Source organism: Pseudopipra pipra, chromosome 19 (assembly GCF_036250125.1).
Source record: "Pseudopipra pipra isolate bDixPip1 chromosome 19, bDixPip1.hap1, whole genome shotgun sequence".
Classification (NCBI taxonomy): Eukaryota; Metazoa; Chordata; class Aves; order Passeriformes; family Pipridae; genus Pseudopipra; species Pseudopipra pipra.
The window spans coordinates 10,382,034-10,406,206 of NC_087567.1; the positions used below are offsets into that span (position 1 = coordinate 10,382,034).

Consider the following 24,173-nt stretch of genomic DNA (forward strand, 5'->3'; position numbering starts at 1 on the left):
CATTTAGGAGAGTGTTTTCCAGCATCACTTCCCATTGGGCAACAAGTGGGAAATGGGGAAGGCTCCTCGTGACTGCAAAAAGCCCTTCTGAGATGCACTTCACTAAAAAATAGCACGTTTCTGACCATGCCCACAGTGTGCTGGCAGCACCCAGCCCTGGGGAGCCCTGGCATGACTGCACATCAGCTACAGAAAAGGCTTTTCAACATAAAAATAACACCTGCTCCAAAGTGTTTCTTAGGATTTCCCATCCTGGGCACTGGGAATGGCTCTGCTGCTGGACCCCAGTCCAAGGCAAACCCTCAGGGCTTCACTGAAAAGCAGCAGGAGAACACACAAAATACCATTAATTAAATCCCCAAGCAGATGCTCCACAGGATTTCTGAGAAGGGGACTTGGGACCATCCTTTACATCTGCCAGGAGGAGTGGAAGGGCTGGGAATGGAGCCAGACCCTTCCAGAGGGACATACCAAGCTGTGCATTGCAGGAAAAGGGAACAGCGAGAGCTCCGGGAAACCCTTATCAAAGAGAAATTCTGCATGTTAAATCAGGGACTTTCTGAAGGTCTCTTAAAGGCAGCATTATAAGGGAATGAATTAATTTTACAGCTTTTTTTAAAAAAAAAAATACATGGCACACTGCCCCTCCACACCATGAAAGACAAACAAGTATGAAATTCTGGGAACTGTCACCAAAATGAGATTAGATTTCTTTGGGGTTATTTTCCTCTCCAGTGATGGGTCTGGAGAGCACAAACCCTCTTTCAGTTTGCTACACCCTTCACTGACCCACAGGGCTGGAGGTGACCTCCTCCTCCTCTTCCTCCTCCTCAGCAGGGTCACTCTGGGGAGCCAGCATCCCAGAGGACATCCAAGGAGCAGACAGTGTCCTCCAGCCCTGCAGACCACGTTTCCATGTCCCACCTTCAGCCAAACCTCCCTGGCCCTCACCCCAGAGCCAGCACCCACTCACCCACCCAGCGAGCTCGCCCGGGGCACAGCTCCAACCAGAAAAATGAACTATTTTTTATTCAGTGGGGTTAATTTTCCAGTGGCTGGAGGTGATTCATCCCTGCAGATGCAGGACGTGCCGTGCCAGGAGCGCACAGCTGCCGGGGGGGCACTTCCAGCCCCAAGTTGGGATGAATCAATCCGGCTGCAAAACGGGAGACAACCGCGGGAGGTCGAATCCCAAGTGTTGCAATCCTGAAAAATTCCCCAAATTCAGCTAAGAATACACAGTCTGCCCTCCCAGCCAAGCCAAGCTCTGGGGCCCCCCACGCTCTGCCTGAGCCCACTCACCTGAAGCCCAAGAACAGCCAAAGCTTTTGAAAACAACCCCTTTGTTTCTGGCAAAACACACACATGACAGAAAGCCGAGCGTTTAACAATCCAACCCATCTTTATTTCGCTAGTACTTTCTGCAGGGAAAGGAAAATCCTCACCTTTACAAGTACAGCCAAGTGGTAAAAGAAAGGCAAGTGTATAAAATGAACTGCACGTGGTTCAACACCAGGAGGAGCATCACAAACGTGGCACCTTTAGGCCCAACTCCTTCTGCTTCTGCTACCAAAGTTCTGGATGTTGGCTATGCAATAGACTTCACTCACTATACAGAGATATTTTTAAATAAGGACTTTTCTCAGGAGTGTAAACAAAACTCAAGACACATAAAATTCTCCATAGAAAAATACAACCTTGTAACAACACCACAAAGTAAACGTGTTTTCCAAGCTTTGGATGCATCAGCTACTATCTCACAACAACCCCGCAAGATAACTAAAACCATCACACCTGGGAATGGTGACCCAAACGGGGTGGATTTGCCCCAAATCCAGCTGCCTTGGCTCCAGTTTATCTCCTACAGCACATGCTGTGAGTGTTGTACACCTGGGACTTGGCATGTCACTGATAACAGCTGAACAAAGGGACTCAAAAGCACAGCAGCAAAGCTCTTGTGTTTCCAGGGGATTCTCTGGTTTAATTTTGCACGTTTCCCCCCTGTCCTGGCAATTACAGACATTGTGTGACGCTTTGAAACACTTCTGACACAACACACTAGGATGACAGTGATGTTTGGGGGTGGCATCTTACCCCCCACTGACACACGATGTCACCACGCCAAAAAAGATCCCACCCAAACGCACAGTCACTTAAATGAGCCAAAAATCTTTGTCCTTGTAGCTGCACAAATACAGTGCCACCATCCCCTGGGTTCCTCCAGGATAAACAACAGCACCAAACCGAGCTCATCTGGCTGCTAACCCAAGTTTTCATATGATCCATTTGAAAAGTTAGATAATATGGAACTATCTGAAACAGGATGTTGTCACCCAGACAGTACAGAACTATTTTACAGGCTATTAACTCTAAGTTAAAGAATAAAACAAAAAGAAGACACCAAGGCTCACAGGTCACACTGGGCTTCCATAAGTTCATGTGACAAGAACGTGTTGTGCACTGATGGACTGATGTGACACTTGGCTGACAGACACACCACTTACAAAGTAAGAAATGTGGGACTTGGAGAAGACACACTGAACTTGTACCTACCTACACGGGAAAGTACCACCAGACAAAATCCTGGGTCCCACCTTTGCTCCAAATAAAGGAAAATGCTCAGGCTGGGAGCAATGGGCTGGGGAGCCCAGGGGCTAAATAAACAAAACACCCAAATTTGGGGCATTTTCTTCTCTGACAGGGAAGATTCACCCCTAGAAGGTTCCACTGGAGCTGCAGTTCAGAGGCTGGTGCTTTAATGCCACCCTTTACCTCTGTTTCACTTCCAGGGCTCACCAAAACAGGCAGAACCACAGGCTGTGGTTGCCTGGGGAAGAAATGGCATGTCCAAGCTTTCTGCTGTGCTTGGGCTGGTTTTTAACCACAAAACCAAAGCTGCACATTCATATGCAATGCACAGGCACAAAAGAAGAGGAAGCAAAGTGGTACATAAAGAGTTCACATCTCCCTACAGTGGACTAAGAAACTAATCAAAACAGTTTTTGGCTCAACACAATGATAAACCATTATCAGACACGTTACACACATCATTGCCTGATAATTACAAACAGCTGGGACAACTCCACCTTAACCCAGTTTTTTGAGTTTTCACAAGAAAAACAAAAGATCTTTTCTAACTTTACTGTGAAGAGACATAAATGATACGACTTATGAAGCCAACATCTCGATATAAACACATCTCTGTACCTGTTCATTGCAGAGCACAACAAACTGGGAGCAACCTGTAATTTCACCTTATAAAACTAAAAAAAAAAAATAAAATGATGATATCTTCGTGTAGAAAAACCAAAAAAATATTTTCAACATACATCTGTCATCTCTTAGGCTGAAGGATCACCTATTCTACTCCTCTCAGTGCTTCTGTGCAAACCAAAAGGCACCATTCCTGCGGGTGAGGCTGTGAATTGGGATCATTTGAGCTTGGTTTTCACAAAGGTCAGTGACAAATTGCCAGGCTAGGACAAAGCAAGTGTCCCTGTGTTACTGACTGCTATCCCAGCAGAGAGGGATTAGGAAACACTGGTACGTGCACTTATGAATCCACTGGCAAGGAGAATGCAAACATCTCCAAAGGACTGTGTCTGAGAGCAGCTGGCAGGACACATGTTGTTACACCCAAGGAAAGAATCAGGCTGTTTTTAATGAACACAAGGAATACTCACATCTCTGCAAATCCCGTGACTTACACAGTTATGTCTTTGTACTTTCCCCAGGCGGGGGAAGGAACAGATCCCCTCTGTGCACCCCCTGCCACCCCCAGCGCATGCAGGACAAACACCAGTGCCACCCACAACGGCAGCAGGGCTCAGCCACAGCTGCCAACCTGCAGGAGAAATGAATGGAAGTGCCAACAAGTGCCATGTTATGCCTGTAAAATGAACATTTTCACGTTGGTCAGACGCCAAGCCCAGCTCGCGGTGGAATTCAGGACCCTCTCTGCAGTGATGCAGTTACTCTGGAGTGGGTTTTTTGGGAATTCAGGACCCTCTCTGCAGTGATGCAGTTACTCTGGAGTGGGTTTTTTGGGAATTCAGGACCCTCTCTGCAGTGATGCAGTTACTCTGGAGTGGGTTTTTTTGGAATTCAGGACCCTCTCTGCAGTGATGCAGTTACTCTGGAGTGGGTTTTTTGGGAATTCAGGACCCTCTCTGCAGTGATGCAGTTACTCTGGAGTGGTTTCCCCCCCTCTCTTCTAAGCAGGTGCATCTTCAAAGCATAAGCAGGGATGGATGAGCTGGTGGAGGAGCAGGACCTTGCAGGGCTGTGTCTGCAGGGCACCTTGTGGGACAGGCAGCAGTGCCCAGCTGAGGGTACAGGGCACAGCAGGACCCTGTGAACCAGCCCCACAGGGAAGGATGCTCCAGTGGCACCTGGCTTTGCTCAGATGCAGGGTCTCCTTTAAGACAGCCCAACCTCTGGCACCCACCAGGCATGGGAGGGCTGAGGGAAGGCAGGTGGGAGCTCCTGCACCAGCCACCAACACCAGGAGACGACCAGTGTCCTCTTGCCCAACACAGACCAGGGAACAGCGAGGGGAGGAGGAATTCCAGGTCAGCTGGGGACGCTCACACCGCGACTGTGGCGCTATTCCTAAGGCCAGGATGGTGGGACACGCTCAGGGCTTCCAAACACAGTTCTCCCTGTCCTTCCCAGCTCCAGTGTTTTCCAGGCACGTGCCCCAGCGTGTGTGTAGAGGATCACTGCTGGCACCACCAGCAGCTTCTGAGCAGATCTGGACACGAGGAGCTCAGAAGATGACTCGGTCCTCCTGCGTCCTCTCCCACCACAGCGTGCTGTTCAGGGTGCCAAAGCTGCTGTCCTCCTCCTCCTGCTCTTTAGCAAGCTCCACAAACACCTGGAACACAGGGAGAGGACATGGATACCCCGTGTGCTCCTTGTAAGAACATTCTCAGTCACAAATACAACTCATGCTAAAAACCTCAGGAGCACTGAAAGCATCTCTTCATCTCCAAGTTTTTAGTATTTTGGGGGGGTTCTCCTTGCTTGTACCCTCCCACCTCGTTTCTTTAGAAGCACAGTGAAAAGGAAATTGAACATTCTGAAGGACATTTATCATCAGCAATAATTAATCAAGAATAAGCAATAACAAGCCTCAGCTTCACCCTCTTTTCAGCCATGAACAGCGACGCTCGACCTCAGAATAAATCAGAGCAGCTTTCCCATTAATGCCACAAATTTATTTTCCTCCAGTCACTGCAGTTGGCATCTTATTTTTAAAGGAGAAAATGGGAATAAAGAGGAGAGGGGGAACTGGCAATTCCTATTCACTTTGGAAAAAGGGGAACTCAGTTTCCCAAAAATACCCACACAGGCATCAGCAAAGTGGCCCCAGTGGCTTGAAAGCCAGGCATGGGGGATGAGGGGCCTGCACAGGGCCCTTCACCACAGAATCATGGAATGGTTTGGGTGGGAAGGGACCTTAAAGCTCATCCCATTCCACACCCTGCCATGGGAAGGAACACCTTCCACTAGCCCAGGTTGCTCCAAGCCCCATCCAACCTGGCCTTGGACACTTCCAGGGATGGGGCAGCCACAGCTTCTCTGGGCAACCTATGCCAGTTCTTCCCTATCCTCATAGGGAAGAAGTTCTTCCCAACATCCAATCTAACCCTTCCCTCTGTCTGACACCTTCACCTGGCAGGGCTTACTTCCACAAAATACCATTTAACATACCTGTTCCAGTGTTGCCTGAGAGAAGCTGTAGTCCTCGATGTTAAAGGTGTGTTTTACTGTGGAAAGAATTAATAAGAGCAGATTTAGGGGTACTTCACTGTCTCACACAACTGGATTTTAAGCTGGTACAAGTGCTTACTCGTGATTTCACAAGAAACAGAGTTGGGGACAACAACGATAAAAGTAAATTAAATAAATGTGGAACAGAAATGGAGCAGCAACACTGCATGGTAAAAGTGTCACTTACAGGAGACAAAAGGATTTATGTATGTGAACTATGGCAAGTGCTTAATTACCTTCTTCCAGTTTGGAAAAAGAATGTGAAAGCGACTGTACATCTTCTTTAGGAATTTTATAGGCCAAAATAGAAGCAAAACTGGAACAAAGAGACAAAACTAATTTAGCTTCAAGCAAAAGCATTCCAAGTAAAAATATTAATATCCAACTGAATGGATTTAAACCCATTCTCTGAGTGTTCCTTTGGGCATTTTGACTCATCATGATCGTAAAGACAGGAGGAATGATGCAGCTCCAGCTGGTTTTTCACCTCAGAGATGCACGTCCAGGTGCACCAGCTGAGATCCCCAGAGACTGTTCTATGACTTACATGCTCTTCAACCTCGATTCAACCATTCCTATTCTGCTTACTCACGGAAGATTTGCTGCCTGGAAGTCCCAAAGTTCTGAGGTTTTTTCCTTTGAAATGAGCTTAGAGGTCACAGCATCTCCTGGAACTTTGCACCACGCAGCAGCTCCCACAGCTCAGATTCCAGGACAGGGAGCTGCTCTGCCCCACACATCTGCTGCTGAAAAGGGAACTTTCCCCCCTCCAGATCCCCCGCATTTGAGGAACACTCCTTATATGATGCCTGCAGTGCACTTTTTGGAGAGACTCGTCAGCAGTCACCCTCGGGTTCATACGGCAAAAGTTCAAAGAAAGCTGCTGGTGGAAAACCAACCAGCCCACCCTCAAACTCTGAGATGCCCCAGAGAACACTCAGGCTTTTCTAGGTAAGGGCCAGTGACTCTGCTTTTCCCCAGTTCCCAGAGGCCCTGACCAAGGAGGAAGTTGTCAGGCAACAGCTATGCAGAAATTGAGTTTTGCTTCCCCCGTGCCGAACATCTGCGCGGGCTCCCGGCCCTGCCCTGGCAGCCTGGGCTCTGCTGGCTCCCAAAACCCTTCCTCTTTTTCGCTGTGTGTAAATATTTACATTCCCTACCCGGTGCCAAGTTGCTGCTGAGAAATCAGAGGCTTTTATCAACATCATTTTCTGCGTGTTTGTCAAACCTCACCTTTCCTGGCGGTTGGCGTTGGGGAAGATGTGCAAAATCTGGCTCTGCAGATACTCCACCTGCTGCACATCTGCTGTTTCTTTTAGTTTCATCTCCAAGAAGTATCCTCTGCCAAACTTACTCTTCAGGTGTTGGACAGTACCTATACATCTGGCAGTTGCAGAGAGAAAATACCAGTTGTACACGTCAGACCACACTCAAGGAGCAGCTGAACTTCAAACAGACCCTTCTGGCAGTTTAAGATTAATTTTGTTCCGGATTTAAGGTACAAAAAAAATTGTCTAGCTGTATTTTCAAAGGAATATATTTTGGCTGACAGCTGCCCTGTCCCCCCTGCCCCAGGGGAGGCTCTGGTGGTACCTGAGCTGCCCAGACACCAGGATGGCCACACGGTCACACACAGCATCTGCCTCCTCCATGTAGTGGGTGGTCAGGATTGCTGCTCTCTCCTTGTTTTTGAAGGCTGCTCGAATTGCCCTCCTACAAAACACAGCCAAAAAACATCCTTGAACAAAACACTCGGCAGGTAACAGTAATTCCTGGGTTAGTAGGAAAAGAAGGCTGTGATGGTCCAACACAAACCCCTCTACCTATGGACTGACACTACTCCCACGGCAACAATTAACACCTGAATTTCCCAAAGATGACTCAAATCTGTACTCCTTGTATATTTTAAGGTTAGAGCAGATACTAGAAGAAATTCTTCCCTGGGAGGATGGGGAGGCCCTGGCACAGGCTGCCCAGAGAAGCTGTGGTTGCCCCATCCCTGGAAATGTCCAAGGCCAGGTTGGAGAGGGCTTGGAGCAACCTGGGATAGCGGGAGGTGTCCCTGCCCAAGGCAGGGAATGGAACTGGATGAGCTTTAAGGTCCCTTCCCACCCAAACCATTCTGTGACTCCCTGTCTATGGCTCTCCCTAGTGTTAACATGGATAATGCACACAAATTCAGGTACATTCCCAAGGAAGCACCCTGTGGCCAGCCTGGCCCTGGGGGCACTCACCACATGTGCTGCTTGGCTTTGGGATCCATCCCGGTGGACGGCTCATCCAGCAGCGTGACCCGGGGGTTTCCCAGCATACTGAGGGCAAAGCAGAGCTGGCAGGGAGGCAAAGGGGCAGGGTGAGGACAGGGTGGTGCTGCTGACCCCGAGCACAGGCTCCCAAACAGCCCCCATACCTTGCGTTTCAGCCCCACACCCAACTTCTTCGTCGTCTTCTGCAGGTGATCCTTCAAATCCAGGGCGCTCGCGATGCTGCGGAAGGGGAAGGACCAGAGAAAGGGTGATGGTTCAGCTTCCCCCTCATCCCAGTGTGCAAACAGCCCCGTTTGAAAAGCTCAGTTACAAATATTTGTATAGGAAGTACAAAAAAAAGCAGAGCAATAAGCAGTATTGGAGGTGGGCCCTTCCGTATAAAAGCCACCTGCCCCACGTCCTGGAGGAGCCTGTGGTGACAACCCAGAAACAGCTCCAAGCCTGGGACTCCCTGCCCTTGCAGCTTCTCCAAAGGTCATTGTTAGCACTTCCTAACTTTAAAAAAAATATATACAAAAATTAGAAATGCCAATTGAATTTTGTGTGGCTGAACCTGTATCTCCTCGCCTAAATATTCACACTTGCTGAGTTTGCTGGAAAGATCCAATTCAACTTAAACGAAAAAAAAAAAGAAATTGCACTTGGGGTGAAGAATAAAACACCATAAAAGGGCCAAAACCCCTCCAGCAACAAACCTGAAAAAATCCTAAGAAAAATCCAGCTAAACCTCAAGGATTTCTAAAATGAACTACTCACCGTTTGACGACTTCCTTTACATCAGACTGACTCATTCCTTTGATAGCACCATAAATTTCAAAGTGCTCCTGCAGTGTAATATCTGGCCAGAGAGGGTTTGTCTGAGGACAGTACCCCACAAATTTCACGGAGTCATCTTCACTGCTCAGCCCCAAAGAATAATCTCCCATCAGAACCTGCGAGGAAAACGCAGAGACCTCGCTCCAGAACATTACAGATTTCCAAACTGGTTTTGCACATTGCACTCAGGAATGCTCGAAATAACAATAATAATAAACTCTAAATAAAAGTTAATTTTTTATATAACTTGTAGCATGTAACATACTTGCCCACTGGTGGGTTCAATCTCCCCGACGAGCATATTAATTAACGTGCTTTTCCCAGCTCCGTTGGGTCCCAACAAACCCAGTATTTCTCCTAAAGAAAGGATGACACAAACCATTGCCCACAAGGTCAGATAAACGGATCCAAGGGTTGTTTTTGTACATAGAACAGCTCAACAGCAAGTCACTAAACTCCAACCTTTTTTTACGCAGAGAGAAACATGTTTTGTTGCCACTTTCTTTATTTTTCTCCCCAGAAGAAATTCCTTCCTTTCATCAAACTCCTTGTGCAAGCTGCTGACCAGGATTGCTGGCATCTAGTAGGGGAAAGGGAAGTGGCTGCAGATCCCAGCAGCTCTGGGAAACCTCCAAATGTGGGGTTTGGGCAGTGCCTGAGGGTGTGCAGGACTTTACCTCCTCACTTTTGGGGCTGCTCAGGATCTCTTTGACTCTCAGTCTCTCTGCCCTCACATCTTCATCCTCGTTCTCCTCATGTGGCACATCTGGGAACTTCCAGGCTCTGGCTTTTGTAAAGCATTTTCTGAAGGGGAAGAACACAACACTGAGCTGAGGTTTGGCTCAGGGCTTTGATGCTGAAAGCCATTTGTGTTTGCCAAGCCCAGGAGGGACAGATTCCTGCAGCTCATCTGAGAGCAGGAGGAGCTGAAAGGGACTGTCACCGTGTCACCTTTGTGCTGAGCTATTTGTTGGGTTATGGCATCTCTAGTCATAAGGTGGGAAAGGGTTAGTCCCTCTGTTTTTATATAGGGAACACGCTTACAAAATTCTGGATTTTGCACTGAAATAACTTAAAAAGAAAAAAAACCCCTATTTCTGCCCTTCTGTGCCTGAATTTCACACAACTGAAGCGAGGAAAACGAATTTTTCAGACCCCCTGGGATGGAATATAATGAAAGTTATTGTACTCCTTTCACTGCACACTCCGGTTTCACCACCAGCAGCACCTTTAAAAGCACTTTCTTTGCACTATTGCTTTAAAATAATAAAAAAAGGCTGTTTAAGAGACACACCTGAAAAAGGGATCCTCTCTGACCGTCCTCCCTCCGTTCTTCAGCTCGAAGCACCTCAGCAGGAAGAGCCACACGACACACTGCAAATAGGGCTGAAGCAGACAAACACTGGTTACTGGGAGCACTGCCAGCCCTCCAGGGCTGGTGACCCCAAAGGTGACCCCACCAGCGTGATGAGGGACGAGAAGCTCCAGCTCTGCACCACCACAGGAGTGCTGGTGTTTCCAAGAATGTTAAATACATCACTAAACGCGTCTGAGGATGCACAATCAAAGTCTGCTCAGATTTAAGGGCAATTATTTGGGGGGTTTGGAGAGACAAGGGATTGCCCCTGCTCTGGAGTACTTGCTCCATCAGCACAGACTCCCTAATAATCAGAATTAATGCTGGCAGTGTTACTCAGGCCACTGAGGCAGCAGATGTTGAGCTTTACTGACTCTGCTCGTGCTGCAACAGGCTGCAGGAGCTGCAGGCTCAGCAGTGCTGAGCACTAGATCAAATCTTTATTAACAGAGATGTGAACAGAAGGGGCTCCCAGCAGGAGCCAGCAATTCCCTAGGGCAAATAAGGCAGATAATGGAATTGTCATGCTCACAGCCAGAACTGCCACCAGCAGCCGGTCCCACGGGTCGTAGTATCCCCCACTCTTCCGTTTGCCTTTCCAGGAGACCTGAAAATTCAGGAAAAAACACACATAACCACCTACCAGAGGCTGTGGATTTAATCTTCAGCAGCTATTTAAGTTATGGCACTCAAGCACTTTCAGAGCTCTGCTCTGATTGCACGAGTCTGACACCGATAAAACTCCATCCAAATCCCGGGGGCTGCTCCTGGTTTCAACCCACCAACTCCCAAAACCCCATCATGGGGTTTGCTGAGAAACACGTGGTTTTCCTTTGGATATCACAGAATCATGGAATGGCTGGGTTGGAAGGTGCCCTAAAGCCCATCTCATTCCCACCCCCTGCCATGGGCAGGGACACCTTCCACCAGCCCAGGTTGCTCCAAGCCCCATCCAACCTGGCCTTGGACACTTCCAGGGATGGGGCAGCCACAGTTTCTCTGGGCAACCTGTGCCAGGGCCTCCCCATCCTCCCAAGGAGGAATTTCTTCCTAATATCTAATCTAAATCTATTCTCTTCCAATTTAAAAACATGCCCCCATATCCTGTCACTACACACTCTTGTAAAAAGTCCCTCTCCATCTTTCTTGTAGGTTCCCTCTGAGTACTGGAAAAAAATTTAATGGAAAACTTGCTGCTTTTCTCATTTTAAAACTGAAACACTTTGCTTAACAGGAAAAAGGTGGGTTTTTTTCCCCAGCAATTGCTATTCTTCACATGCTAAATGGCTACAGATGACACATTAAAGATACCCACCCAATCCCAGCCAGCTACAAGTGCTCTGAAAAGGATCCCCTGTGCCCCCTTACCTTTATAAAACAAATCAGACAGCCAATAAGGGGATAAATAGGAATGAAGATGGAGAAGACATAATGCAGGATGGTGGTTACCACGTAATAGTCCAGAAAAAAGGCCACTTCAGTGACAACTGTGCAGAGCAAGGCTGTCTGTACAAAAGAAAAGGAAAAAAAGTCCATTTTCATCCAGTTCAGACTCTCTAAGCATAAGTTAACTAATTTGAGGCATATTTTTTAAAGCTTTTATCATTTAGGATGTGACAGGAAGACAGAGATGCTAGTAAATGTTTCACATTTCCTGTGCATTAAGGGCAGACAGTTAAATAAATTAACTGGGAAGCTGTTGTGGAGCTCACCAATCTTCCCTGTTATCCCAACTCAAGGTCAAGTTACTCACCACTGAAAATATAAATGACCAAAATTCTTTCGTGTTCTGGACTTTTCTAAAGGTGAAGGAGACCACGTAAGTGAAGAGCACAACTGAGGGGACGTAACCAATCAGGCAAAAAATCTGCAAACACAGGGAAGGTTTCTCAGGAATGTGAAGCAAGAATTTCTTGTTTAAGTATCAGCTGGAACGACTTTGGTGTGATACATAACTCTGAATTCATCTTTGTCACTTAATTTGATTTATTTTGCTGCCTTGGTACATATATTATTAGAGACACAAATGCAAGAGTGTGAGGAGAGGCAGGAATCTTCCTCCTTTAAACTCTTCCCCATTTTTTTATAACACAGGATCCCATAAATGCCAACCTCAAGATTCTGGCAAATGGTAAGAATTCTACCTTGGCATTTGTGTAGAAATTAGAACAAAGGGAGAGAACCAGCCCTGCAGCACATCCCAAACCTGATTATCTCGGAGCTTCTGGGAAAGCAGCAAGGAAAAGCTGATTCCTCTCAATTACAGCCAATCTCACAGGGAAGCCCGCTCTGAATATCAAAGACACAAAGTCTTGTGGTGCCTTCAGTTGAATCACATGCTGCAGCTCACTGCAGAGATGGGCTGTGCTCAAAGTCACTGTGACCTTGTCATTAGCAGCGCGTTGATGCAAACAGAGCAATTATCAGTCACAGCAAAAGAGCACAAAGCAGGCTGGGAAAACAGGGAAAAAAGGAAGGAGCACTTCCTTGGAAAATGCTGGTATTTTAAAGCTTTATTACTCCAGCTCTGAATGAAACTCCAAGATCTGAACAATTTTCCCCACAAAAAGTGTTTTGCCTTTGGTGCAGCCTCAGCGCCGGAGGCTTTATTTGGGCGTTTTCCCCGTAAATCCATTGGAAAAATTCAACTGAACCACCCAAGAAAAATAAACACTCATAGAAAACAAGGTAACCAGGCTCTCCCTTCCCCACCACACTCACCACAGCCAGGAACTTGCCCACATAGAAATAAACCCCGTAGTGGAAGGCGAAGAGGCTCCCGATCATCAGGACGAGGATGGAGAAGAACAGTGGGAGGTCGACGACGGCTTGGCCCATCCAGTAAGCAGAGGGATAGAGCCCTGCAATCTTCAGCTGTGTGTAGGCCTTGATCTGCAACAGGAGAAGAAAACAGTGTTAATTGCACAGTAATTAAAATCAGTGCCATGTTAATCTAGCCCCGTGTTACCCGGTTACTGCCAATTTTAGCTTTTCCCAAACCTGCTCCACCCCAGGCAGCAAACAGCCATCCCATCCATGCTGCCTCTCAGGGCACTATTTTTAAACCCTCTTCAAGTTTTCCCCCCAAATCCCAAGATTTTTAACTTCCTGTGTGTCTCTGGCTCAACACCTGGGAGGCACCTTATGGTTTTCCGCGTTGTCCATGGCAAAATAGGGTGGCATTCCAGTGATGATGATGCCCAGCAACACGGCTTCGAAATAGATCTCCATCCTGAAAATTGTGTCTGGAAGATTCTGGAATTTAAACCAGATTTCTTCAGTGCCAGAATGTGCAGGACCAAGACACCACCTTAAGCGTTGGAACGTGACTGTAAATGCTAAAATATAAATTCTGTCTATGGCAACGTCACCTGAGCTGCAGCATGAAGAGAAATACCCATGGAAGTTCTGGGAGTATTTATATGAGGAATAAATAATAGCTAATGAACTTCTAGAGCATTTATCTCCTGCTGCAGGTCATCTCCTCTCCCAAAGGCCACCTCAGCTCCGCACAGGAGGTAGCAGACCCACACCTGCAGGTCACCTCTAACAAACCACAACAACTTCATGGGATCATGGAATGGTTTGGGCTGGAAAGAATCTTAAGAGATCACTTAGTTCCAGCCCCTGCCATGGGCAGGGACACCTTCCACTAAACCAGGTTACTCCAAGCCCTGTACAACCTTTAATTCCCAACACCACATCCTCTTTCCAAGCCCTTTTCTCCTCCAATTCCATAACCTGCAGAGTAAAACCCCAGTACCTTTCATGTCCTCTTAAGGTCTCAAACAATCCCAACCAGCTTTTCCCTTGGTTTGTGGGGTGTTTCTACATTCCCTCTCTCACTCCAGGGATGCTTTGCCGCCCACCCCATGTTTCAGGGTGACTTTTGGGGTGCTGCTCACCTGAATGAAGGGGTTGCTCCAGATTTGGATGCTCTCAGTCACATTTAAACTGCGCAGCAGGAGGTTGCTGACAATATTCATCAGAACTGGCAGGGAATGCACCATGGTGCTGTTGAATACGACAGCGAAAACGTAATTCTAGGAAGAAAAGTATGTGCTGTATTAATTCTTCTGCACGAAGGGCAATTCCCTGAGAGGGCTCTCCTTAATTAAACCTGAGCATTGGGAAAAATCTTTGCATAATTGAGTCTGCTTTGCAGGAAGCTCCGGGCTGCTCAGAGTGGTTGTAACACATAACCTAATTCAGGAAAACAGTCATGTTCACAAAGAGAACAAATTATTTGGAATAAATTCCCAGCATGTTTTATGGAACAGTGACACTATGACAAATGACACTCCAGGCAATTACAGCCTGCAAAAACAAAACACACAAGGACCCACACTCGGATGTTCTCGCTAATGGATTTAAAAACCAGACAGGCAAAAATTTACAGGAGCTGAGGAGCTGCACTGGCACACTGATGGGAGCAGTGTCAATGAGCAAAAATGGGAACAAGAGCCAGAGCTGGCAGACTGCAAAGCAGTTCCTCTGCTGGGGATTAAATACAACCCCAAAGCTCACATCTTCCCGACAGCCCTTCAGTGACCATATGGTAAAGAACATGTACAATCCATGAAACTCGTTTTTCTTTACACATGAGAGCACCACAGGATTGTACTTCTGTCAGATTGTGTAATTCAGTCAGTACAAGGAAAAGAAAAAAAAAAAAAGATGAAAGAATTCCTGTGTCAGGTCCCTTGTGAAATAAAACATTTCTCTTGGCTTTTTGTGTCATTTTGGGGAAGAAAGGAGGATGGAAGTTTGATTGGCCTACTGTAATTATAATTATGGAAGAACATTCATTTTGCTAATATTTCCATTCTGTTAATACAAGTCCTCTTTTCAGGCCTTTTGTATAAGGAATACCATGTAATATTACTTGATTCTCTGACTCAATAGTTGCTTTTCAGGTAAGAGTATCACAAACCATCCACCAGCAGCTGCTTGGGGGCTCTTTGGGGCACAACCCAGCCAGTCTGTCCATCTCACCTGCCTGGATTGAAGGGCAAACACGTTTAAAGCTGCACTGTGAGGTGCAGCTGAGACATAATCACTGTCATTGAACATCTCCAGGAGTATGTTCATGCTCCCAAGGGAGTGGACAATGTCATTGATATCCGATTCTGGCAAGAACAGAGAAAACACAGAATCACTAAAGTTGGAAAAGAGCTTAAACATCAAGTCCAATCATTAGTCCAGCACTGCCAAGCCCACCACTAAACCATGTCCCTGAGCGCCACATCTCCACGACTTTGAAATCCCTCCTTATCACCAGTTTGTAGCATTTTACACAAAATTATTGATGCATTTTCTCACTGATATAACCCCATGAAAGATCACTGTTTCCTTTCACTCATGCCCACCAGAGAGTCCTCTGCTATTCTGAACAACACAGATTATTTTATTTCGGTTTCCCACTCAACAGCCTCCAAAGAACTCAGGAGGAAAAACTTTTTTGTTATGTTCTCCAATTAGTTTGTGCAACTCAAGTGCAGCAGTGAGGGAGCAGAGCTGCCAACAAGCATTATCAGGATATTCAAGGTTTGAGTTGAACAGTGAATTAGCAAAAAAAAAAAAAAAAAAGCAGGAAAAGTAAATTGTATTAAGCACAAATTCCCAACAGCTGGAACAGATGCTCCTTTCCATTGCCTGGATTACTGCTGTGCACTTTTAAAACATCTTAAGTTGAAACAAAAAGCAAATTTTCCAAAGTGTTTTATAGCAGGATTTTAATGCTGATTATCTAAACCTCTCTGGCCAGTTCCTTCATATGGATCATCCTCTGACACAGCAAGAAAAAGGTTACTGGATATGGGAGGAGGAGGAAGATCTGTGAACTAAACCCTATGGCACAAATGATATTCACTCTCTGTCATCTCTGGGTACTTGGAAACTGTTCATCTGGGTTAACTTGCAGGAAAATTTTGTCCCCAATCCCAAAAGTAGCTACACTGAAGAGAGAGGTGGAGACAGGAGCTGCTCCCCCACCTGTGGAATTCTGCAGCAGGAGCCGACTCCTGTACTTGTGATAGTTCTCTCCAGGCTTCAGCAAGTACAAATCTGGGGAAAGTTTGATAGCAGCTACAGAATTTTTGATGATGTGGTGTATGAAAAACAATAAAATCTGAACGACAAGAAATATCAGAAAAAGCAACAACCTGAAAAGAAATAAAAAGTTTGGGGTTCATTAAAATCCAGCGAAAACCAGCCCAATTTATGTGCATGTTATTAAAACATCTCCCTCACCCCCCAAAAGAGAATGTATTCAACAGAAATGACAGCTTCATATTTACATTTAAAACACAGTAAGTATGTGAAAAAAATTAATCAAATCCTGCCCTTTCTCTGGTGTCATTCAAACAGGTTTTAAGACTTCGGTATCTCAATACTTACATAACTCTCACACATTTATTTTCCCTCTTCAGGGTAAGGAAATGCACTTTGGCTATGGTGGAAACCTGCTTCTTCCACAGGGCTGTGTTGCTCATGGCTGGAGCCTTTGTCTCTGACAGCATCAGCAGGCTCTGCTCCATGTCATCCAAGGATTTGTTATCCACCTCCTCCTGCACTTGCTGGGAATGGAACACGCTGTAATCTGAAAAAGGGGAGAGGAGAACTCTACAGAGTCAATGCTCTGACAGAGCTACAGGGTTGAAACGGGAGAGGTGGAGGAGCCAGGTGGTCCTTCCTACTGAAGAATTCATCTCATCCTATCCCATCCCACCCCAATTTCTCAACTTAATCCCAAGGTCACTGACACTGATCCACCCCCATCACACATATGGCACATACTTAAGGCAGATGACAAATTTTTACCACTCAAAAGGTGCAGACTTGCCCCAATTTCATACCACTGGCCTGTGTATGCACCTGTATTATTTAGCACCAGCATATTCAGCTGTTAAACCCTCCCACACTCACACAAACTTTGTGGAGCAGGGTAGTAATTCTACTTACTTAGTAAGTTTATATATCAGTATACTATATATACACTATAGAGTATATATACTTACTTATACTAGTAAATCTGTATCACACAGAAAGCTTTAGAATTATGAAAATAGCTTAAATGATTAAAGTTAACATAAAAAAAAAGAATTTATTCATTCTGGAATAATATTAAGCCTATTCAGCTTATCATTTGAATTGAAAGTTAATTCCAAAGGAGGAGAATTGAGACAAGTTGAGCTGTTTCAGCCTTAAGTGCAGCCACTAATGTTGCAGAAAGTTGGAAATTAATTTCACGCTGTGCATTTATAAATTCTTGAAAGCAAAAAGTCCATTAGGAAAATAAAGGACATTTTAAAAAAGCAAGCCATTAAATGTGTGGCTGTAAAGCAGAGGAGTCAGATGCAAGAGTGCTGGATGAAAAATTAATAAGTGAAAAGCTTTTCCCCTGGATCCTCCCAGAACCACCTCCTGCCCAATTCACTGCTTTTTCCCGGTTTTCATGTTAAATATTTCAACAGCCTGGAACGTTACGAGGCCAAAGGAGCCCCACCTTGTTGCAGCACCTTGGGAGAGGAGTTGTTACTCTTACCTCCTGCTGGCAGTGACAATTCCATACTAACTGAGATTAAAACAAACATGAGACTAAACTAAACCAAGAGAACATTCCTGGCCCACCCCACCTGCTTGGTCGATCTCTGCCTCAACTTCCAGCTTCAGGTAGACGTCCTCCAGCGTGGTCATGGACACGCCGTAGGTGATAACACCCAGGTGGGAGTGGGTGTCCAGGTCAGAAAACAAGCCTGGGGACAGACATGACACATAACAACTCTGCAGCTGTGCTCCACCACCTCCTGAGAGAGCTCCAAGCACACCAGACACATCCCTAAAGCCTTGGAAAAAGCACTAACATAGAAATATCGATGTTTAAAGATGAAGATGCAGGTCATGGCTTGAGAATCAAGGTTGGGATAAGCTCCTTTTAGCACCAAACTTCAATCTCTGTGGTCAGGGAAATGTGGCAGGTTTTCCTGAAGCTGTGGTGTTGATGAAACCACCTCAGCATCCTAAAGCTCCTGGGCTGAGATCTGCCTCTGGGCAGCTTCAGGAGCCCCTCTCCTGGTAGCATCATACCCAGGGTCTGCAGGACAGGTCATCCTATCTAAATCCCTGCCCAGGCACAAAGGGATTTTACAAATAAAACCACTGAGTAATTGGATATCTATATAAGATACGCACTTTTATGCATATAAAAAGAATTCCCAGATGTATAAAGCAAGGTTAACTGGGCAGGAAGCAGAGCTTGAGGACCAACAAGAGGTTCAGAGAGAGCACTAATTAATACCCCTGGATAAAAATGCTATTGGGCTCTTGTTAGTCCTATAAAATAAAGGACCTAAAATGAGGAGCTTAGAGCCAAGGTCAGGCTGAAGGGAAATGCTAATGTATAAAATGGGAAGAGCAGCTGGATCCCTGATGCTGCTGCTCTAATCTCTGCAATTTCTTCTGCCCCACTGACCAAGGCACATTCCCAACCTTGGCTTCTCCTTGCAACAGTTTGGGGGAATTGATTCCATCTTACATAAAAGGTGCCTGTTTTCAAAAGTACACGATGTGGTTGCTAAAGGCAAGGCTAATAAATTATTAACTCAAATGCAGCAGGGGAAAAAAAACCACTTATGAAATATCAGCTGCATATTCCCATTGGTGTTGATTCTCCCTTCGCTTTCCACATGGCACAGAGGACACAGTGTTTATTCCATTTATTTCTGGGAGGTGAACAAGGAGCTCTGCACAGGACTGATCAGATAATTGCTGCCATCTAGTGAAATCCTCACATCTGCTCCATGCTCCCTCTCATCACTGAATTTTAAGGCAGTGACACAGATAGCATTACTGTTCTAGAGGTTATCATTTTACTGTCTTTCACAGATTGCTTTTGAGTATGATGATGCTCTTTGCAGCTCACACAAGGGTTGCTGATTTTTGTAGGATTTGGGGCTTGCTGGATTCCCACTGGAGGCCAGCCTGGCCCATTAAAACCCTCTGCAACAAGATGATGCTTCTGCAGGACAAAGGGATGGTCGGGTGAAAGGGTCTCTTCACCACAGAGGCATCAGCCCAGCACTTGCTGTCAGGTACCCACATCCCTCTGACACACCACAGCCCCCCTGGAGGAGGCAACAAGGTCCTCACTCAACTGAGAAAGACCTCACTGATTCACCATCAGACAAATAATAACATATATAAACACAGATAACTGCAGAATTGACACTGTACCAAGAGGTGCAGCTACAGCCACGCCTGATGGAATTCCCCTCTGCAGCCACTCATCCCTGCAGCACAAAACCTCATCAATACCTGCAAATTTGTCCACGTCCTTGAGGGGGAGGGTGTACACGAGCTGCTCATCATTCTCCTGGATCAGGGTGGCTGCAGGGATGTGCTGCCTGATCAGAGAGGTCGTAGCTTCCGTGTTGCAATAGGCATCGATGTGCATGCTAAAAACACAGCCCCAAAAACTGGGGGGTTAAAGCCTGACCTCCTCCTGACACTGCACCACAACAATCAGCCAGCAGGGCACCACAGTCACCAAACACTCAATTTTATCATTCAAGATGATAAAAGGATTTTCTTTTTTGAGGGGGCAGAGGGTGCTATCTTAAGAGATTGCAACAGAAAACAATAAAAAGAAAATACCTGATGGCACATAAATACCACAAAACACTTACCTCAAGCGGTAGCCAATTCCCCACTTGCTTTTGAGAAAGAGAGAAGATCCGAGGCACTTCAACATCCCTTGAGAAATCACAGCTTTACGATCTAGACACAGAAGTCAAGAAGGCCCCTTTGAAGCAGAAGATGGAGAATTTCCCCCAAAACTCAATGACATATTTCAAACAAACGTGCATTCTGTGGTTTGGCACCCCAGGCTGGCACCCAGGGTGGCACAAGATCTCACCAGCCAGGATATCTGCCTCGTCCATGAAGTGGGTGCTGAACACGGTCACACAATTGGCTTTCCTGTTTTTCAGGAGGTTCCAGACGATGTGCCGGGAACAGGGATCCATCCCGGCCGTGGGCTCGTCCAGCAGCAAAACCTTGGGGCAAAACCAAGAGTGTTTTCAAAGCCACATCCATGTGCACTGACCTCAGGAATCCCTGCAGATCCAGGGGGTTTTGTCTGAAGCCTGTTAGTTATTCCTCTAAAACACATAAGGAACATCCCACACTAAGTAATGCAGCTGCTGCCACTACACTTTGAATAAATCCATCTCCTGTTGTGACAAATGGAAAAATCCTGTAATAACTTAATGCCATAGTCTGTTCTATTCTGGTTCTAACACAATTACATATTAGAATTAACAATTTAGCTGTGGATTCGCTTTTTCTCCTAAGGGGTGGTTAAATACACACACCTGCTTTTAAAACCCCCAGGAACTGTCACACACATCATTTTTAAATACAGATCTCAAAGCAATCCCCATCCTCACAGGCCAGAAATTACAGAGCTGGAACACAAAAGAGCTCTCTGGCTCCATTCCTGCTCCTGGATGGCTTTGTGAGGAAAGTATCCAACAATTTGACTGTTGGGGGCTAAATGTTACCTGCCAGAAGTTACAGAAAACTTGTCACACTGTTTATTTCCCAAAGAGATCAAATCCAGAGTTACTGCCATTACCTGAGCCTTTAACAGCCTCGAGCACAAAGGTTGAGTCATTAAAGTTGTTTTAATTAAGTCATAAATGAAGAAAAAAAAAAAAGGAGCAACAGATGCTGAGAGTAACAATTACTGCATCTTACATATTATTATATATATGAATTAGTTTAGACAAGAGACACCAAACCATCAATGTAACAGTGATGCCAAGCTGGGAACAACTCCATCACTCTCACCTTGGGGTTCCCAAGAACAGCAACTCCCACTGACAGCCTCCTCTTCTGCCCCCCACTTAGTTTTTTAGCTTGATTGTCCCTGATGGGCTGCATCTCCAAATCCAGCAACACCTTCTGCACCTTGAAAACACAAGAAACACATTTACTGTCTTAGAAAAAAATAAATCTGTAAAGTGTTTTTAAACCAGATTATGAAGAATTAACATTCAAATTAACTGCTGCTAATTCCCAGTTTATTCTGTATGTGAACTGCACAACCTGTGCATACAAAGTTTAAAGGTGCCTATGCTTGAACCCAAATGCCAGGATTTAAAGTTTTGCCATGAACATTTTAATCTCCTAGGAAAAATTAACAGTTTATCTTTGCCAAAATATCTGTACCTCTTGTCTACTGTACCATAAAATAATATTTCCCTCCACACTTGTCTAAAAGGATATTTTGATTTACAGGTTAGAAGTGAACACATAAGACAACACCTGTGCCCAGATGACTTACTTCTTGTATCAAATCATTCTGAGGGATTCCCTTAATGGCAGCAAAGAGGGAGAGATTCTCCTCCACAGTTAAAATATCAAAGTGGATGTCAGACTGAGGGCACACCCCCGTTATCTGCCGCACTTCCAGCATCTCATCGATCTCGGAGACTTTGTGCCCATAGACAGAGACAAACCCTGAAACAAGAATTAAAACAAATCCAGGAGCAATCAAGGAAGAAGGTCATTACAGCCAGAGAGCAGGTGAATGTGGCTATGAATTGAAGGTGAACTTTAGGAGACCTTATAGGGTCTGAGGGGGCATTACAGGAAGGCTGGAGAGGGACTTTTCACAAGGGCAGGGAGTGACAGGACAAGGGGGAAAGACCTTAAGATGAAGGAGGGCAGGGATAGATTAGATATTAGAAAAAAAATCTTTATTATAAGGATAGTGAAGCACTGGCACAGGTTGTCCAGAGAGGTTGTGGACTCCCCATCCCTGAAAGTGCTCAAAGATAGGTTGGATGAGGCTTGGAGCAACCTGGGCTAGTGGAAGCTGTCCCTGCCCAAGGCAGGGGGGTGGAATGAGATGAGCTTTCAGGTCCCTGCCAACCCAAACCACCCAGGGATTCTATGATTCTGTTTCAAAGTTTGGTGCACCCTGAAATAAAGATCACGAGCTTTGGTTTTGAAAGCAGGGCACCCAAAAGCCCTGAGGACTCACCATCCGTGGGTGGGCACAGCCCACAGAGGATGTTCATCAGCGTCGTCTTCCCGGTGCCGCTGTGCCCCAGCAGAGCCGTGATCTGACCCTCGTAGATGTCAAAGGACAAATCTGCTCCCCGGGGCAGAGGAAGAGGAGATGTCAGGGATGTGCTCCCAGCACCTGGAGCCAGCTCCCAAGGCAGAGGTAAATTCAAATACTAACATATGGGGTATGCATTCACACTCTGCTGGGGGCACACCTTACCTCCATGGCTGGCCATGGGATAGGCCCTGCACCCACATCTAAAAGCCACACAGGGAAACAAAATGAAAATATCAGGGAGAAGGGGCAGGGAACATCATATCACCACAAGGGCAGAGGAGGAATAACAGGGATGATACCAGTAGGCTTTCCTTAGTGATAAGGGTTCACTTCTTGGGGTACTGTTCTAAAGATTACTGCCCAAGCTGTGAGAGAATACACACACAGGCACATCTGGCATTCACACTCCAAGGTCCCACCCCTCTAAAAGAAACCAAAAAGCCTGAACTGAAACACAAAAGATCACTCAGCAATTCAGCTATTGCTCCTCTGCATCTGACAAGCAGCTAAAAAACTAAAATGTTCTTACTTCTGAGAGCCTCCACAGTTTCCCCCTTTTTCCTGAATGTTTTCTGAACACAGCTGATTCTGAAAGAAGACATGTCATTGTATAAACTGTTTCAGGACCTTTGTATGTCATTTTGAATGATCAATACTTGGCAACAGTCACAACAAGATGATCAGATCAAAGTGGCACCAGACACGTTCAAGACCCATCAAGGCATGTCAAGAGACAGGACATCTTGATGAGCTCTGCCCATCTCCACCCTGGTATCAGAAAGCTTTTTCTGATCACCTTCTAAGGTATTTCCTCTGTTGACAACTTGAATTATTTAAAATCTGTGTCTCTTCCACAGGGTAGAACAACACACTAGAGGTTTCTCGAGGTAGAAAAGGGAACAGCTACTCCCCGGTGGTTGCACAATACCACAAAAGACTCCACAGATATGATACAGAAAAGAGGTATTAGTAGAACAGACTCCAAAGATGTGATTACTGACAGCTCCTCATCAAAATTAGGTAAAAGAAAGCAGGTATCTTTCTCCCCAAGAAAGGTAAAAACCTTCCTTCCAGCCCCACTGGTTTCCCAAATGAGAAAAACCTGAAGGCACCCATCCTTCAGGCTGGGCTTTGGAAGCCTGGCTGCCCTGGAAATGAGGATGGGAGTGGGTTATGGCTGAGAAGCAGGGAGGAGAACTGGGTATGAAAGAAAAGAAAACCTGCACATGTAAAGATGACAAGATAGTGTGAAAATTCTAGAGAGCTGCTGAAGGGATGATATGGGAAGAGTCCAGGCTGGATGGACTTAATGCAACCACGGCCACAATGTTCTCATGTGAACATCAGGATTAAAACCAGACCCTTGAACCCATGGCAGGTGCCCAAAGAGACATGGATGATGTGGACAAGACTCATTCTGGTCACTGAGCTCAAATATTTATTTGAGACTAGTGGAGCCAACCAGGAGTGAAGATGCAGAGCTCCCCATCTCCCATCAGGCTATGCCACTGGAAAATGATGGCAACAAGGGGCTCAAAGGAAGACATTGAAAATAACATCTGAGAAACACCACAAAGCAATGACAGTCCAGATGCAAGACAGCAGGTGACACACAGCACAGCACGAAAGATGAGAGTGGGGACATCTATTTCTCAGTTTCCTTTTACACTCTCGTATGTGGCAGCTGGGTAAAACCACCATGAAGTTCCCCTCTGGTCTGTGGAGAACACCACAGCCTTCACACAACCCTAGAATTCAGCCTTTTGTCCTAAAATATGTGTTACCAGAAACTAAACCCTCCCAGCAGAGCAGACGCTCCAACATC

At 45.9% G+C, this 24,173-nt stretch overlaps 1 protein-coding gene across 2 annotated transcripts in view; it reads right to left on the bottom strand.

Annotated features, from left to right (window-relative positions):
* Positions 1-1,383: 1,383 nt before the first annotated feature.
* ABCA5 (ATP binding cassette subfamily A member 5) overlaps positions 1,384-24,173 on the bottom strand; it is a 36,710-nt gene continuing 13,920 nt past the window's right edge. For both annotated transcript variants that reach the window (XM_064676130.1, XM_064676129.1), the window contains exons 12-40: positions 22,878-22,936; positions 22,265-22,375; positions 21,563-21,738; positions 21,067-21,186; positions 20,132-20,270; positions 19,902-19,992; positions 19,531-19,670; positions 17,853-17,972; positions 16,615-16,816; positions 16,210-16,379; positions 15,211-15,344; positions 14,121-14,258; positions 13,357-13,470; positions 12,937-13,107; positions 11,969-12,082; positions 11,584-11,721; positions 10,748-10,822; positions 10,153-10,244; positions 9,536-9,662; positions 9,321-9,438; positions 9,124-9,215; positions 8,799-8,974; positions 8,186-8,261; positions 8,010-8,104; positions 7,369-7,488; positions 7,009-7,158; positions 6,012-6,091; positions 5,716-5,771; positions 1,384-4,876 (exon numbers count right to left, since the gene is read on the bottom strand). In XM_064676130.1, coding sequence (XP_064532200.1) covers positions 4,769-4,876; positions 5,716-5,771; positions 6,012-6,091; positions 7,009-7,158; positions 7,369-7,488; positions 8,010-8,104; positions 8,186-8,261; positions 8,799-8,974; positions 9,124-9,215; positions 9,321-9,438; positions 9,536-9,662; positions 10,153-10,244; positions 10,748-10,822; positions 11,584-11,721; positions 11,969-12,082; positions 12,937-13,107; positions 13,357-13,470; positions 14,121-14,258; positions 15,211-15,344; positions 16,210-16,379; positions 16,615-16,816; positions 17,853-17,972; positions 19,531-19,670; positions 19,902-19,992; positions 20,132-20,270; positions 21,067-21,186; positions 21,563-21,738; positions 22,265-22,375; positions 22,878-22,936 — 3,502 coding nt within the window. In that variant the 3' untranslated portion in view covers positions 1,384-4,768. The remainder of the gene's footprint in view (positions 4,877-5,715; positions 5,772-6,011; positions 6,092-7,008; positions 7,159-7,368; positions 7,489-8,009; positions 8,105-8,185; positions 8,262-8,798; positions 8,975-9,123; positions 9,216-9,320; positions 9,439-9,535; positions 9,663-10,152; positions 10,245-10,747; positions 10,823-11,583; positions 11,722-11,968; positions 12,083-12,936; positions 13,108-13,356; positions 13,471-14,120; positions 14,259-15,210; positions 15,345-16,209; positions 16,380-16,614; positions 16,817-17,852; positions 17,973-19,530; positions 19,671-19,901; positions 19,993-20,131; positions 20,271-21,066; positions 21,187-21,562; positions 21,739-22,264; positions 22,376-22,877; positions 22,937-24,173) is intronic.